The sequence below is a fragment of the Phalacrocorax aristotelis genome, chromosome 11, assembly GCF_949628215.1.
Source record: "Phalacrocorax aristotelis chromosome 11, bGulAri2.1, whole genome shotgun sequence".
Taxonomy (NCBI): Eukaryota; Metazoa; Chordata; class Aves; order Suliformes; family Phalacrocoracidae; genus Phalacrocorax; species Phalacrocorax aristotelis.
Window position 1 is genome coordinate 20,082,891 of NC_134286.1, and position 16,855 is coordinate 20,099,745.

The 16,855-nt window shown below is 40.0% G+C and overlaps 1 protein-coding gene across 1 annotated transcript in view; it reads left to right on the forward strand.

Moving 5' to 3' along the window:
* Nucleotides 1–16,855, forward strand: part of COL4A5 (collagen type IV alpha 5 chain) — an 86,867-nt gene that overhangs the window by 20,552 nt on the left and 49,460 nt on the right. Inside the window, exons 2-4 of the mRNA XM_075107211.1 lie at nucleotides 5,457–5,516; nucleotides 15,470–15,559; nucleotides 16,794–16,838. Coding sequence (XP_074963312.1) covers nucleotides 5,457–5,516; nucleotides 15,470–15,559; nucleotides 16,794–16,838 — 195 coding nt within the window. The remainder of the gene's footprint in view (nucleotides 1–5,456; nucleotides 5,517–15,469; nucleotides 15,560–16,793; nucleotides 16,839–16,855) is intronic.

Below are 16,855 nucleotides of genomic sequence, written 5' to 3' on the forward strand. Positions count from 1 at the left end.
GTCCTTTCTAACTTACTTCCTTTTAGTAAGCAGTAGAAGAGTCTTTTCCCTTCACAGTTTTAAGAAGACCCAGGTTTCTGTTCTCTCCAGGAATAGCCTGGTGGTTTTTAGAAAATTTTTGTCCAATACTTGTGAATGGCAGCTGGGAGGTGTGGAGGGAGTGGAATATGCTGGAATTGCCTTGTAACTGACATCTAGGCCTGATGAGAAAGGAGGGGAACGTGCCCAATGCATAAGGCAGGCTCCTAGCCGAAACAAATTTTGAGGATAACTTAGACTTATTCATTTCACTGAGCTGACTGTAACAAACATGTGGCCAAGAGTAAAAAGTGACATTGATTTCAGATTTGCACTTGTTTTCTTCAAACTGAAAAACAAACAAAAAAACCCTGCCATTCTGTTGGTGGCATAAAGCAGTTTTTCTCAGTCCATGTAAGACACAAAAGACTGAGCTTGTTCTGGAAGAATTATCCTTTGACCAGTAAACCAATACCATTCCTCCTTTTATATACTAATGAAAAGAACTTGCTCTCCACACATGGATTCAGTGGGGTAGAAGCTGTCAGGAAAATCCAGTGAAAGGATTAGCTAACCTCAAATAGATTAATTAGAGCCCTTGATTGTGTCTTGCTCTGCAAAAGCCACAGCAAAGGCCATGGCAATGATAGTGAGGTATATGGTGGGGAGTGGGGGGAGCCTACAGGAATACAGCAGGTAAGAAGCAAATTTGAGCAGTTTCAGTCTTGTTCTTAAAAGCTGCATCAGTTCCTTATCCATCTTTGTGTAGTTGAAAATGGAAATATTTTAATAGGCTTGGGGACTGTGATGAGCTCCCTGTGATCAAGCCACAACTTGCTATTACATCCAATATTTTTCACCATCTTCCCTGTCACACAAGATGATGTGTCCTACTGGCCAGAGCTAGGCCTGAACTACTATCGCAGGCTTCTGGCTGCCTAATACAAGGCAGATAGCTTGTTCAGTTGCCCAACCTGTAACAAATGTACCAAGTGTAACTTGGAGTTCCCCTGAGGTTCAGAGTCATTTAACTTTCCACATCTGAAAACCCAGTAAGTCCCCTAATTTTCAGAACTAGCGATGATTGAGCAGTTACTAAGGGCAAACTACTCATCACAACCATCTAAATCTTGCTCTTAATAGAGATTTTTGCATGCTTGAAATGTTGTTGTCATTGTATCTGCTTGCTTTCTTTGAGGTGTAGATAACTTATGGCTCATGTGCAGGAGAAATTCTAGGCATTGCTATCCATAGTATGGAGCCTGGATTTTCTCTACATTAATATTAGATACAGAATTAAATCTGTGACACAGAAATCTCTAGCCTGTGGCTGCTGAGTGGCTTTCAAACTTGTACTAGCTTGTTATGCAGTATTGTTCTCCTGTAGCACAATTTTTGTGCCTCCTTTCTCCAGTAAAAAAGGCCTTGATTATTGAAAAATCTAAACAAGAAGAAAGTTGTCACTTAGAATAGGTCATTAAGTGCTTTTTTTGCTGTGCCAACATCTTATTTTATGTTGTGTTTTATGCTATACTGCAATATGACCTGCAAGTGGCATGAACTGATCTTGATATAGTACAAATTCTTAGGGCACTTTACCTTCAAACTGTTTAGTTAAAAACAGCTTAGTTTGGGGATACAAGTTGATGCAAATAAGAAAACACAATCTACCATAAACAGCTTTTTGTACCGGAAGATAATTGACTCTGCTGAGGGAATATTTCTTGATAAGCTTGTGGGTGAATAGATCTTCCCAGGATTTAGGCCAAAAATTACTACCGTTTGATTACACTGGGTATTTGAAGAGTTTTCTGATTACAGAATTCCTATAGCTTCCCTTCACTGCTGTCTGGGAAAGACCATGTTCCCTTCCTGCAAGTAATGCACCTGGACTAGGTATCCAAAACCATCTGTCAGACAGCGTTCAGTGAGTACACCTGACCCTTCAAGACAGGCTAAGTGTATATGTTAAGAGGCTGCTCATAGTATAAGGAAGCCAGCCAGAATATATAAATTACTTTGGAAGACAGTCACAGGTTTTAAAAAAAATATTAAATTAAAGCACTTTTTTCTTTAAACTATGAATAGAATAAAGGAGATAAGCGCTTTCTTCAAAAACTTTATACAGGAAGATTTAGACTCATCTTAAAAGCCTTTTTTTTTTTTTCCAATTGGGAAGGATACACTTTATCATTCAGCATCATATCCACCATTATTTGTTGTCAGCATATGCAGGAAAGGTGTTCCTTTCTCAGCTCTTTCAAAATCAAGCTGATTCTAAACAAGCTGACTTAAAGATCACTGCTGTCTTTGCTTTATTTTGGGACACCCAGAGTTGAGAGGCTGGGTGTATGGGGAAGTGCTGGGATTTAACACTTGAGAGAAAAAGGCTTTGGAGAGGGGGTGAATCTTGCTACTTAGGACGGCGTAGCAAAGATGGAGCCAGGCTCCTCTCATCCTCCATAAGGTAACAGGCAATGGATTCAAGTTGCAACACAGGGAATTCTGGTGAGATTTTTTTGGGAGGGAAAACCTTCACCATGAAGGCAGTCAGACACCAGATCGAGGGCCTAGAGAGGCTGTGGGATCTCAACTACTTCAACATGCAGCTGGACAAGGGCCTGTGCAACCTGCCCTAAGTTGCCCTGCTTTGAGTGATTCCTTCCATACCAAATTATTCCATGATCCCATTCTCTTTATTAATTGGATATATTTTGTGTAGTTTTTATGATGACAGGACCACTGTTGAAGTTGTGTTAGTACCAACAAGGTAGTCTTCATAGAATAGTTTGGTTGGAAGGGGCCTTTTTAAAGCTCATCTAGTCCAACCCCCCTGCAGTGAGCAGGGACATCTTCAACTACAACAGGATGCTTAGAGCCCTGTCCAACCTGACCTGCAATGTTTCCAGGGACGGGACATTGACCACCTCTCTGGGGAACCTGGGCCAGTGTTTCATCACCCTCACTGTACTTTTTTTTTCCTTATATCAAGTCTAAATCTACCCTCTTTTATTTTAAAGCCATTATCTTTCCTATAGTCCCCCTCTAAGTACTGAAAAGCTGCAATAAGATCTCCCTGGAGGCTTCTCTTCTCCAGGCTGAATAACCCCAACTCTCTCAGCCTGTCCTTGCAGGAGAGGTGCTCCAGCCCTCTGTTTTTGTGGCTCTCCTCTGGACCCACTCCGACAGGTCCATGTCTTTCCTTTGCTGAATGTTCTGCAGTTTTACTGTGGAGTTACAGTAGCAAAGGCCAGAGACTGAGTTCCACTGTCTAAAAACTCACCTTCCCACAACTGTGTTTGTTTATAGTGTTTTGTAAATGGGGCAATGTAATCACAAACCAACTTTTTCCCTCCAGCCTCCTTTTTTCCCTGTTCACCCCAACAGATCTCTTGTACCTAAAAACTCAGGTAATTTCTATTGGAAACATCCTCTGGAATCTGCGAGGAAGACTAAATGAGTCTCTCCTGTTCCATAACCTAAATAAATCCTCCTTAGACAGTGTAGGGTCTTGATCGTGCTTTCCGTGTGTGTTATTTTAGCCTCTGTGTGTTTTACCACCGCACAGCTTTTGGTGGTTTTTAGTAGGTACTGATTTACTTTGTCTTCCCCCTGTCTCTTGGAAGCAGCAGAGATTTTCACGGAGCTTTTGCTATGCTATCCTTGTAATAAGAAACCAGAGCTGCTGCACAGTGAGCTAGGTAGCTTGCTATATCTTTGTGTTAGGCTTGTACTGTGAGGCAAGGGAATATTGCATGTAAATAAGGTTAATCCCTTTTAAATGAAGCTTTGTTAACGAGATTAATCCTAAAACTGGTTCACAAGGAATTGCTTTTTTTAAAATTCACTTTTAAAACTGAAAAAGATCTGATACCAAATTCACAGGATAACTTGGATTAAAGGGGGGCATCAGAAGGGCATCTAGCCAAATACACTGCTCCAAACAAGGACAACTATGAGCTCAGGCCAGGTACTCAGGGCTTTGTCCGGTCTGATCTTTGAAAACCTGAACTGGCTAGTAAGGGTCAATTTCTTTATGAAATGGCTCAAACCCCTGTTATTTATGAATTTTGAGTTTTCATATACATCAAATCAAGAAACTGATTACAAAAGCCAAATGGAAGATTTGGAGAGATGCCTTAGTCTTGTTGTGTAGCACTACTGCTGTACTTAAAGCTCTGCCTTTTGCTACAAGATGCTTTAGTTGATCCTGGCCTTGTGTAGCTCCAGGTGAATTAAGCTACTTTTGTGTTCAGTCTGATGCTTGGTAGTGTGTTTAGGCTAAGAGCCAGGACATTCCTAATGCCAGGTAGGTGATGGGTCATATCTCTAAATGCCTCTGTGATCATGAAGACTTGAAGTGTGGGTGTACTTCAAATTGGACACACCAACTGGTTTCCTGCTTGATTGAAACTTTCTACATAGAGTTCCCTGTAGATTACTGGAGAGGACCCCAAATGCTCAGCTTCTCAAACTTTTAAAGTATGTGTTGTATTTCTTAATACAATACTGCACCTGTTCTCAGAACAAGTTAAACCCTGAAGTATTTCAGGTAGTGTATCTTCTAACATGGGTCATGGTTTTTAACTGTAAAGAGGTTTGAAAACTGATGACCAAATGTATTATGTAAAGATGTTCTACAAAAATTCATTTACCCTAGAAATCTCACTTCTATTAACATACCTGCTCATCTCTGAAATCAACACAGAGCTCTAATGAGTATCCCACCTTGGGGTGAGGGTGAAAGAATATAAGCTAAGCAAATGTGGTATGGAAGGGTTACCTGGATCTTTGTGAATCAAGCTTCCATATCTCCCTCCTCTGACCCCTTAATATCTGGCTGTCTCTCCCCTTATGCAAGGGACTGTTGTAGCTGACTTGTCATGCTTTGTAATGGAGCGTGAATGCAGCTAGATGAAATCTAGGGGTGTTTTAAAACCTTTTCTCAATAACTGAGCTGTGGAGGGAAGAATTAATCATGTAGTAAGTATTTTTCCAATAACTATCACACATATGCTTGTAAGCTTCAGTCTTGGTTGAACTCTTGTGCAAAACCTGACATCTACTGGTGGGAACCATAACTGGACTCTTCTCAGTGTAGAAGTATGTGCTGAAGAGCCTGTTTTATTGAAGTTCCAGCCCTTTTGGCTGTAGGTGTTGCATTGTACCTTGCCCTAGAGAAAATGGTGTTTAAGCATAAATTTAAAAGTCTAAAATTTCTGTGGAAACTCTAACTGTAATATACTTACACACAAGCATGGTATTAATAAAGGTGATTGAACTTTCAGTTAACTGTATCTGCTTTGAACACATGTATATTGGCCAGATGACAAACTTTGTAGGCTTACATTTTATACTAACTTTTATAATAGTATTAAAGACTTCATATAGTCTTATGCTGATTAAAAACATCTAATTTTTTTCTTATGTCTTTAAAGGCTTGCCATGGATGTACATCTGTATCCAAATGTGATTGCAGTGGAGTAAAAGGTGAAAAGGTAAATATCTTTTTTTTTTTTAACTGGCAGACCAACACACAAACCACTGAGCCACATGCCAGCTTTGGATAACTGAAGCTTAGGGACGATAGCTTTTGCTTCGTGCTCGTATCTAATTTTCATTGACTGTAGTGTGAGCATGCACCGAAGGGCACAGCTGTTCTAACAACTTCAGGTGTTGAGTCAGACCAACTGGTCCATCTGATGGTGTAGTGTTTCATATCGCTATTTTCTGAAGAATGGGGAATGATGGCATGAATTTCTCCAGTTATGTGGGAGTAAAAACAAGACAAATTCTAGCAAAAATAGAAATATTCCTATTTACTGCCAAGACCTGCCTACACTGACTAGTTAGTGCAGATGAGCTAAGGTGTGGATTGTACAGTAATGGCTATGCTAGTAAGGCTTTAGTGGGAATTTAAAGCCAGAGTGAGTGTGGGCTGCCTTCCCCCTTTTCTTGTGCTGCCTGCTCATGTAGTTGAAACTCAATAATGTGCTCTGAACTCATGCTGTTTCTTACGCCATAACTTGTACAGCTCTATACCAAGGTGACTGCTTTTGCTGTCAGCTGGGCTGTGGAAGTGACACAGTTCAGATAAAGCTTTCCTAATATACATAGCTGCCACCCAAGTAAGCAGCTGGTTAATGGCCAAACGCGTTCTTGGACTAAGCAGAGTAAAAACCTTCCCCAACCCCAAAAAAACCACAACCCTGTGTGGTTCATTCAGTGCAACAGGCTGTTTTGTGCTGTCCAGACAGTGCCCTAAGGCCAAGAGATGCATGTTGACATCTTGGAGCTTTCCTGCTTCCATGCAGCTTTGACTTTGTCTAGCTGCCCAAGCTCAATATATCTGTGCAGTGCTTTGTTTCCATCACCATTATTTCTTATTGCTTTATAGTTTTATCCTTTGAGGAAACAACATGTGCCCAGCATTGTTTAGTGACAATGCAATGTAGATACACAGCTCAATATTTACCTGAATTGAGCCTTTTTCCAAGTGTGGGAGCCTAGTTGTAAGTAAATTGTGGTTAAACAGTTCCCCTGGAACTACTGTTGTCACAGGGAATTAATGAAATATGATCACTGCAAGGGGCAGAGACTGCCTGAAACACTTCTGCTCTTGATCTTGTAAACAGTTTGCTTGAGATACAATGGAGTCTTCTTAAACATGTGAACTGATAAGAGTTTGATAAGCCTGTCTTATCAAACCACTTACCCTATCTTAACAAGGTTCTAGAAGGGCTTCTGCGCTCCAGATTAATTTCTGACACATTTCAAAGGTGATTTTTGACATTGCATAATCAAGTGTAACCTCAAATGAACAAAAGTAATGCAAAATAATCGGTCGCTGCTTTGGCACTATAATGTGCTGATGTAGAATTTTACTATTGGCTGAGTTGAAACAAGGCAGATATCCAAAATGGAGCTATGTGGATGGCAGGTGTGGCATGAAGAGTTACTCTGAAAACAGGTGAGGTCATTCCCTGGCATTTATTTTTTGTTCATCAAGTATATTCCCAGTTTACATACCTAGTGAAGAACAGTATCCCCTTGATAGCAAGGTTTGAGTTAGATTTGGCTAGACAAAACAGGAACCTGGTTGATACGTTCCTACAGGATCTTCAAATGCAGGTGGCCAAACAGGATGTATCCTAACACTAGCCACAGGACTATTTCAGGTTTAGTTTGAAGGCACTGAAGCATTAGGTTTACATTCCCAATACAATTGTAGCAGGTACAACCTTGGAGAACCTTCCTGTAATTCCAAGTTGGCCTTTTTCTGGACTAGTGACAGCTATTTTGTGAATTCAGTGAGCAAATGAGTGTTATCTGGCTAGTGTGGATAAGGAAAACCTAGAAGTAAATTGTCTGACTTTCTAAGTAAAATAACTATTTTCTCAGAGTGACTCCGTTTTCTCTTTATACTACCATTACACATGCAGGGACCATGACCTACTTGATACATTCCAGTCCTTCAGTGTCATTTAATGAAACTGAGATAGTCACCTTTCTGTGGTAAGGACTCTCTTGGGACTGTTTGTATGGAGTCAGAGGGACCTTTTTATCCAAATACAGCCAGCAACTAGAGCCTATGAGCTTTATTCAAGACCAAGCTCTCAAGCATCATTATGTATTGTGGGTTTTGTTTCTACTCCTCCAGACTGCCCTAGCCAATTGTGAAGAACTGCACAGGCGACTCTTCCGCATTTAGTTTCCAACCTCAGTTGGCCTTTTCCAGTGTTAATTAGAGGAAGTCCTGCAGAAGAGTGAGAAGCTTGATAACCTTTTGTGAAAATGAAGTGGGGAAGGAAAAAAAACCTCCAGTAAAGTAACATCAGACCAAATGTTTATACAATGGTTTTGCATCTTCCTGGAAAATTCTTGGGAGGCTGCAGATTGATCAAAGTGTAATCTTTTAATAAAACTTTAAAAAAAAAACCCCAGCCACACAACAAACAACCACCAAAACACACACCAACCCCAAACACAAAGGAAAACAGCTTCACCTGTGGTAAGACTGCTTTCTCTGCCCTTTTTTTTTTAGTAACTCTGAGCCCTCTTAGGGAAGAGGGTTGTGTGTCTGAGACTCCCACTTATTAAACTGATAGATATAAAGCAAGTTTGCATCCTTAGAATGGAAGATTCACTTTGAAAATTGGGATCAATGATCCATTTTCCACCTAAATCCAGGTAAACACAGTGTAATCCTGAGGCCAGATGAAGCCAGAGGGGATTTTTGTGGTTGGTTTATTTTTCTTTTAAACAGCCCTTCAGAAGCTTGCAGACCATCATGTACATTATGTAAAGGAACAATGAAAAGCAAGGCTCATATTTAAGTATGATATGGTGCCAGTGGAACTGGTTTGATCACACATGCACGCACCCCACTGTGTTCATTGCCCTATAATTACAAAGCCCTTGGTATTTGGCATATTGATGGATTCAGCAGTTCAGCTTTGGGGAACCACAAGACTTCTCTGTCACTGACACCCATAAGGCTTTCTCTTGTAAATGCTTTGGTTTTTTCCTTAGAGCCTTAAACTTTTTCTAGAGTCTTGTACTACTATAGTGTACCACTTATGTGTTTAGGTTTCCAAACCTGATAACTATCTTCAACCCAGCTTTCTTACAAATGTTATCTTTATTCAAGTTGAGTGTAACCTGCTGCTACAACAATGTTTCAGGCTTTTGCTTTGTATTTGACATTTGGTGTTTCTGCTTCCTTCTCCAGTGACCTCTGAACCAGGAGTCAAACTTTATAGCTCCTTGCCTAATTAGTGTATGAAGAGCATTAGACAAGGAGCTGTTTAAATAATCTCCCCTCTTTGATTCTCTCACTGAGAGTGTGAAAATGTACTTGTAGAACTACTGGAAGTCAGGCGTATGGAACCTGGTTCTGTACTGAGAAGACAGGAAAAGCCTTGTCAAATGCACTCAGCTGAGCCCTGTGCTTCTGTTCCAGTGTGTTTCATTTCTGGCCCGCAACCAGCTTCTGCATCCAAGTTGCTGTCCACTTGCATTAAGTCAACTAAGAAGTGCTGCTTTGTTCAGCTTAGCTGAGCCTGACGCGTTCCTTTTGAGACTCAAAAGTAGCCTTCTTTCTAAGCATCCTAGCATTCCCTTCAGGATATCCAAATTTTAACAGATCAGGTAGAGCAATACAAATTGAACTGTAACAAATAGGAAAACTATTTTCTTGTCTTGCCTTGGGGAGCCACAGCACTTAGTTTAACACTGCCTCTGCCATGAGCCTGTATAGCATCAGTAGTCTGGTACCTGTTGAAGAATCATAGTAAAGCCTGTACAATAGCTGATGAAAATCAATGCACTGAAGTTTTCTTCCTCTACTCAGGCCCACCTTACTAAAATTAAACATAAAATGGATAGTGTAAAATTCAAACACATCTAAAATAGTATAATGAAGAAATTATAGGAATTTACTGGAGAGGTCAGTAAAAATTGGTTGCAGCAGGGAGCCAGCGCGTTGTAACTTCAGTAAGCTGCTCAGTAGTGAACTAGATCTGGTAAGAGTATTAAAACTCAAGTAAATGATTAAGCTACTGCGTACAGGTGCTTATAGGAACTGCTCTCACTTTTCAACTGGAAGAGAAGCATATAATTGCTTTTCAATTAAGGAACTGGATGATGATAGGGTTTTAAACAAATATTGCTTAGCACTTTTGAGATTAACCTGCTTTAATGTTTAAAAGCTAGTTTATGAGTAAAAGCTAGCAAAAGAAATAACCACAATAGACACAAATGGAGCAACTTCTAAGACAAACCAGTAGGACTTGTAGATCATTGGGCTGGTTTTACCTCAGCTGAAAACAAGATCCAAAGATGCTGATAAGATCAGATCTACAGATGCTGGGGAAGAGGAAGGGGCTGGTGCTGAATCTCAGCTGCTCCAGCTGATGAAGACTGAGAGTCAAAGGCTACAGCAAGCAAGCTGCATGCCTGTTAGTCACTAAGAGGGCAAGTACCCCAAGTAGGCTGTGATTTTGTGTTAAAGCAGTAGTATGTGCTGCTGCTGAAATAGTCTTTCATACCTTCCCTTAGCTAGGTATCCTTATTTCTCCTCTGGGGCTTGTGTGGCCATGTTCAGAGCTGTCAGTGAACTGATCTTACTCAAAACAAGTTTCTTTAAGCCAGGCTGGTTTTCAGCCTGATCGGTTCCTTCATGCAAGTTACGTTGCAGCACAACTATTTGTGTAGCTGTGATAGAAACATGTGACTTAAGGTGGGAGGGACCATGTTTTTTGGAGCACCTGAGGTAGAGTCTCCCCTCAAAATAACTGCAAGTACATTATGCTATTTTTGATGAGCAGGACTATTGGGTTCTGCCCATTCAAATTAAGTTGAACAAATAGATTAAGAAGCTGTTTTAGTTACTAAATATGGTTGGTCCATCGCCTTTTAAAGGAGAACTTCAGAAGGGGCCGAGTTTACTGGGTTTGTTGATCGCAATGTAAGGGGTGCAATTCGAAAGACTCAACTGGGTTGCATGTTCCTAATATATGATCCTCATACAAGCCCGTCGCCTGGGGTTCTGGCAAGAACAGCTCATAATAGCTGAGCTCTGAAGGCATTTCAGATACTTCTGCCTTTGTAAGAAATCCATACCTCTTACAACGGAAGAATATCTTATTCTTGGGTTATTTGCATATATATTCTTAGAGCTCTGAGTCTCAGAAGAAAATTATGAGTATCCTCAAGATCCCCATTTTCTTCTGCCTTTATTATTGTAAAATTTAGTACAGATGTGACCCAAGCTCAGCTTTTCTTTTCACTATTGGATACAAATTGCTAAGAAACAGTTAAAATTTCTCAGATTTTAATCACTTTGTCAAGAATAATTACATGACTGGTGCCTGTCCTTCATGAATGTTGGCCTGAACTGCACTAATATGGCCCTGTATTCTGAAAGGTTTACAACCTTGGCAAATGTCCACACACCATTAAACCTTGATTGTTTCATCTTACAAAAGGGGTGACAGATGATATTCTGAAGAAATCGGATGTATTTTGAAGAATACAGGTCATGTCAGAGGGGTTTTCTTCATTGCATTAAAGTGTATCTTTGACACTACTCTTTGTGGCTGGTTGGTGTGTTTATTTTGAAGGCAGTATTGATTAGATACTGTAGTCCTAATTCTGTTAAGTCAGTGTTCTTCAAGTTGAGGGAGAATTTATGTCAGTATTAGAATCTCAGGCAGCTGTTCTTTTCGCCCTATTGTTTAGAAAGGGAGAGAAGAATATAGCTGTCTGTTGCATCGCTTCTTTCATGCTGTACATCTTTTTGTTATTACAGACATTTGTACGTGAATCTAGTTTTAAGTAGCCACCCATGGTTAACTGTCTTTGAACTCTTTCTGATGTTCAATGTTTTCATAGCAAGGGCAGGAAGCAAGTATGTGCCTCTTGCCAAATGTCACAGTCAGGCTCTCATATGTATTTGAGCATCGAAAAGGGCTATCTAAAAAAAAGAACAAAAGAAAAATATTCAGGAAATCAGGAGTTAGTCTTTTATTTTTCCACAAATATACCACATCCATGTAAATATTGTGGTTTCTCTCCTCTTAATTTCTTTTTGTAAATGTTTAGATTTCAGGAAGAAATTATAGAAATGTAAATTACTTGTGCATGCTTTAAAACTGCATCTATCCCTGATTTCTTAAATACTTGTAAACTATTATTAGAGTACATGGAACTATGCCAAATTTTTCAGTATACCTGTTTAATTGACTATATCTTGCTGCAGTTTAAAGCATAATTTGAGGGTGTTTCCCAACTATTTTTTTTTCTTTCTATCCCCCAAGCAACAGTCATGTTCAACCTTATAAGCTGATAGTTTTGCCACATCTGTGTAGCTGATTGAGGGCAATTGCATTGCCAGCTACTCTGGATTTATCACTAAACGAGAGCAGAATCCAACTCCTCACCCATTCCCCAGGGAAATGATGGGTTATAGCTGATGCATCTTTATTCTGCTATGGAGACAATCTGTACTTTCAAGACTGGAAGATGGGATCTGAGTTGACCTAAACCTTTCCTATTTGTTTCTCTTTAGTAGCCTCTAGTCTAAAAAAAAAAAGTATCCAGACTTCCTCAGCTCTTTCTGTGTGAGTGAAACTGGCTAGTGACTGTCAGGTTTTGCATCTATAGGAAAATGCATTGCACACTACCCAGGGACTTCAATCTCATTATATTCCCCAATGATATAGTGTCCTTTTTTGGCATGAACTTTTTGGGGAAGACTTATTTTAAGTCTTCTCAGTTTCAGTATGTTCTTGCAAGGCAGCAGGCAGTTCTTCCTGGCAAATTTGTAGCATCTGAAACTTAATGAAAACAGTATGGCACATGCAAGGTGTGCAATAAGAGAGGTCTGGAGGCAGAAGCAATGTCTGAAAACTGTTCTCACTTATGGAATCTTTCTATATACTATTGAAGTAGAAAGCAATTTAAAAAATCCCCCCAACATCATCTGGATTCCAGAGAGCTGGATCAGCTTGTTTTCTCCCCCTCCTCAGCTTGCCCATGTTTCTTTCTCCAACCATTTTTATGATCAAAAATAGCAATTATAGTGCAGCTATTTCCTCTGTAATGAGTTTGATGAAGTTCCCTTGGGAAGTGTCTGGTGTAATCCCTAAGTTGTTCCCAAGTGTAGTCCTTCATCTGTTCACTCTTGGGGGTAATTTGCTGGCAAACTACACAGGAGCTGCTCTGGCAATGGTTTCCTCAGGCAAGGCTCTCATTGTTGCTGCTCACTTTCAAAGTGGGCTTGGAAAATACTCATTTCATAGTTTCAGTGGTGAAGTTTACTAGTAGCATCTGCCTCTTGTGTTTCTCTTGCTTAACTGTTTGGCTTCATATGTCTTACTTTAAAGGCCTTGGCTTCCCAGTTCTGTGACTACTTAGAAGGGAGACCTCAGAGCAGTTGCATTTTACAGAGCAATTCTTCAGCCTTAGATGACACACAAGGCAAACTCTCTGCTAAAAATCTGTTCTAGTAACCAGATTGCAGATGTTACTTTCTCTAACAAAAATATGAAGAAGTGTGACCAAGTTGAGATTAGTAGGCATTGTGTAGCCTGGCTAGGGCCTGACACATCTGACATGCCTCTTGTATACAGGTGTGTTTCCTTAGTGTGCAAACATGGTTCTTGCCAGAGCTTGCTCTAAATCTGGCTCTCTCTAATGTTTTCCTTATCTGGCACTCCCAAATTCCTCATTCTCTCTCCTCCAGGGACACACTAACCCTTTCATATCCTGGCCTGAGATAGTAAAACTCCTCCAGTCTGGCTTTTCAGATGAGGTAGCATGCCAGCTGTATCGCTCCATGCGCAAGTACAGTCCGGCGCTTTGTGGGCAAAAAGACAGCCTGGACCCTGACTGTCAAAGTTAAGCTAGCCTTAATTTATGATGCAATTTCTGTATTTCCACAGGGGAGAAGAGATGTCTATCCTGTATAAGAGAGCAATATGTGACCTACAGTAAAGGAGGAGTATGTTTACATTTCAATTAATAGGAAACCAACTTTAGCAGACGAGTTAATGAGCTGCCCATTCCTATCTAAGGAGTCCTTGTGAGTCTCACTGTATAGGTAGGACTAAGTACAGCTCAGTTGTTTCCTCTGTAAAATTGCAGCTCTTGCTTGCACACAGCCTTTAATCTCTCGTCCAAAAGGGTTTCCCCTTGCGTTTCCAAGGAAGCAGTATAGCAAGTACTGGAAAAGACTGCAGGAAGAGAAGCCTGTTACTTTCTCTGAAAATTTTTGAGATCTCAGCGTCTTGTGAATGTTTTGAATGCAAATTCTAAGTTCCTGTCCCCCACAGTGGAACACAGAGCATGTACCTAAGCAGTACAGTGAGACAATCAGGATTTAAGAATGAGACTTAGCACTGCTGTCGTGCTCAGCATCCAGCTGCTTACAGCAAATAAAGGGGAGATGAGCAAAGCCTTAATATTGTGTTTTGCGTATTGTGCTCAAAGCTGCAGTTAGGTGCTTCCGTCTGCTTGCAGCCCCCAGTCTTAGGTTCTCTGCTGCTGTCTTCTTGGAGATATGAGATTGCTGATTTGGTTCTTCCGCCTGACTGAGGAGAGCTAGGCAGGGTGTCCCAAGTTCCTAGAGAGTGCCATAGCTGGGAGACTGCCAGATAATAGATGTGGGAGCTACTACTCCCATTCTTGCTGAAGCAGTGCAAGGCAATAAAAATTCAGGATGAATTGGTTTAAAGAGAATGTGCAAAAGCCTGCACAACTCTGACCTCGTGATTAGGGTGCTGGTTAGCATTAACATTTCTTTGGCAGTTCCTATAGTTGTCCTGAAAAAATAATTGGGGTAAATAAACAGAAGGGGTTTTTGCAGGCAGGAACCAAACCTACCATCCAAACTAAACCTATCTGTAGAGCAATAAGGGATAATGCTGAAAAACTACCTGTTTCATAAGCAGTTATATATGCTAGTTGATGTAATGGAGCCGTAGGAAATATCTGTTTATGCAGTTGAGGTGTACCATAATATATATATATATGCACAAAAAGGTGAATTAATTCTGGTATTTCCTAACTTTTCTGTACCAGCTGAAACCTTAATATTTACTGGGTTTTGTGAATCTATGATATACAAGGAATGAAATAAATATTTTATTAATTTGTAGCTATGCATATTCTGAAACTGCAGGTAAGTGACATTTTTAGCTTACACTAGCAAATTAGAGGGCGGGGTATGATGATGGATGGTATTTGCTACACTACTGATAGGCTATCATGGCTAATCATTGCATAAATATTTAACAAAATAGGCTTGCTGCTAGAGAGCTTACCATTTTAGCAGGAGGGGAGAGATCGGAATGAGAAACCTTATTTCTTTGCTATCTTGTGGCTGTCTCGCTTGATTTAGATTGTAAGCACTTTGGGCTGGAGCCCTCTATGTTCTGTATTTGTACAATGTTTAGCCTACAGTGCGTGACCAGGATCTTAGTTGCTTTTATATTACAAATTACAATCTTGCAACTGTGAAATAATAAACAACAGTCATGGTATAACAGCAACCTACACCCTTCTGAGAGTTTGTATAGGTATTGCGGCAGAGGTGAGTTTTTGGGAGAGACTTAGTAACGAATAAAGCTGTGTTTTTACAGGATGGGGAGAGAGTTCTTTGTAGTTAAGCAGCATAAGAGAAACAGGTGGTTGAAATATTTTGGTAAATAGGTGGTTTAAATACTGGATAAACATCCCATGAAACCTGTTTAAGTGGTGTAATTAAAGGTGATGTATGTGTATGTTCAGGAATTTCTGTAGCTAAGCAGGTGAGATGTTTAATCACAGTGTTTGTCTGTATGATGACTTCCTACAGAAAACCAGAAAGATAACATGTTTTCTGAATTTTTCTATTGTAACTTGTGCTTTTGTCATGTTACACCTCCACCACCACCTATTCTTTTTGTAGGGTGAAAGAGGATTCCCAGGCTTGGAAGGACAGCCAGGTTTGCCCGGATTTCCAGGACCTGAAGGACCACCTGGTCCAAGAGGCTTAAAGGTAAGTCCCAATTCACTTGAATAGCATGAAAATGCTAGGTAGCGTTATCTGCTTGTAATGCTGATCCTAAATCATTCCAGAACTCTTGATTATCATTGATTTAATGGTCAAAATCTTCAGATGTTGGGATATGATATAGGCTTGTTGGTTTGAATAGTTAACCAGAGCCAAAGATTGACCTGTTTCCTGTTCTTCACCTACACGCAAGCTTGTAAATGCTATATGCACACTTGCATCTTTTCACTAGGTACTGCAGATTAAGGTCAAAGAACAGGTTTGGCAAGGTGCTGTGATGTAGTTTTATTAGCCCTTGCAATAATGCACTCTATCACTTAGTTCACTGATAAGAGTGGTGTTCACTGTCAGCTGCCTGGAGGGCTCCCACCACAATGGGTAAACAGTTGTTTGCATCTGGTGGCATTCCTGGGCTGGCTTTGGGTGGGGCAGTGCAAATGGAGGCCTCACTGAACCTGCATAGAGACAAACAAGAATGCTTCTTGTTTTCCCTGGATTACGTCATTATGCTTAGATGGTGTAATATAGCATTAAAATGTTGAAAAGCCTTAAAGCCTTCCTCTGAATGCATTTGTATTTAATATACCCAAGATTATCCAGGATCTGCCATTTCATTTGCAAGTGCTAACAGTATAAACTAACAGAAGCACGACAAAAAGAAGTAAAGAAAAAAAATAAGTAGGTAATAAGAAAAAATGTCTACACTAAAAGAAAAGACTAATTGGATATAACAGGAGTGAAACAACAGAGGCATCTTGGACTAGAAACTTTTATTATATTTTTATTCCATAAATGCCTTTTCTTCTCAAGATTTTGATATGAAGTTCTGCATTATCTTCATCATAATAATAGTAGGCTATCGTTCATATTTAATAGTGTATATCTTATTTTGCCCACAAGAGGTCACTATAGGATAGTTGATGAAAGCACATGACCCTTATCTGCCTGTAAGCAATCATAAATAGCTTTAATTTTTTAAAAAATGTTTCCTCTAAGTCATAGTTTATCAGCTGCAACAAATACTTTTCAGTTCAAAATCCAATGGCCAAGATAAAATAACTTTGAACCCTTTATTCAGGAAATGACGACTAATATAGCTTTTGGTCCACTTACCATAAACACGCAGAAGAAATTTTATCATGCTTACACTTTAACCTGATAGAAAGGCAGACTGCAAACTTGAGTGTGTTTTGTTTGTTTGTTTGTTGGGTTTTTTTAGGGTGATGATGGACTGCCAGGGCCTATTGGACCCAAAGGAATCAGAGTAAGTAATGGTTCAGT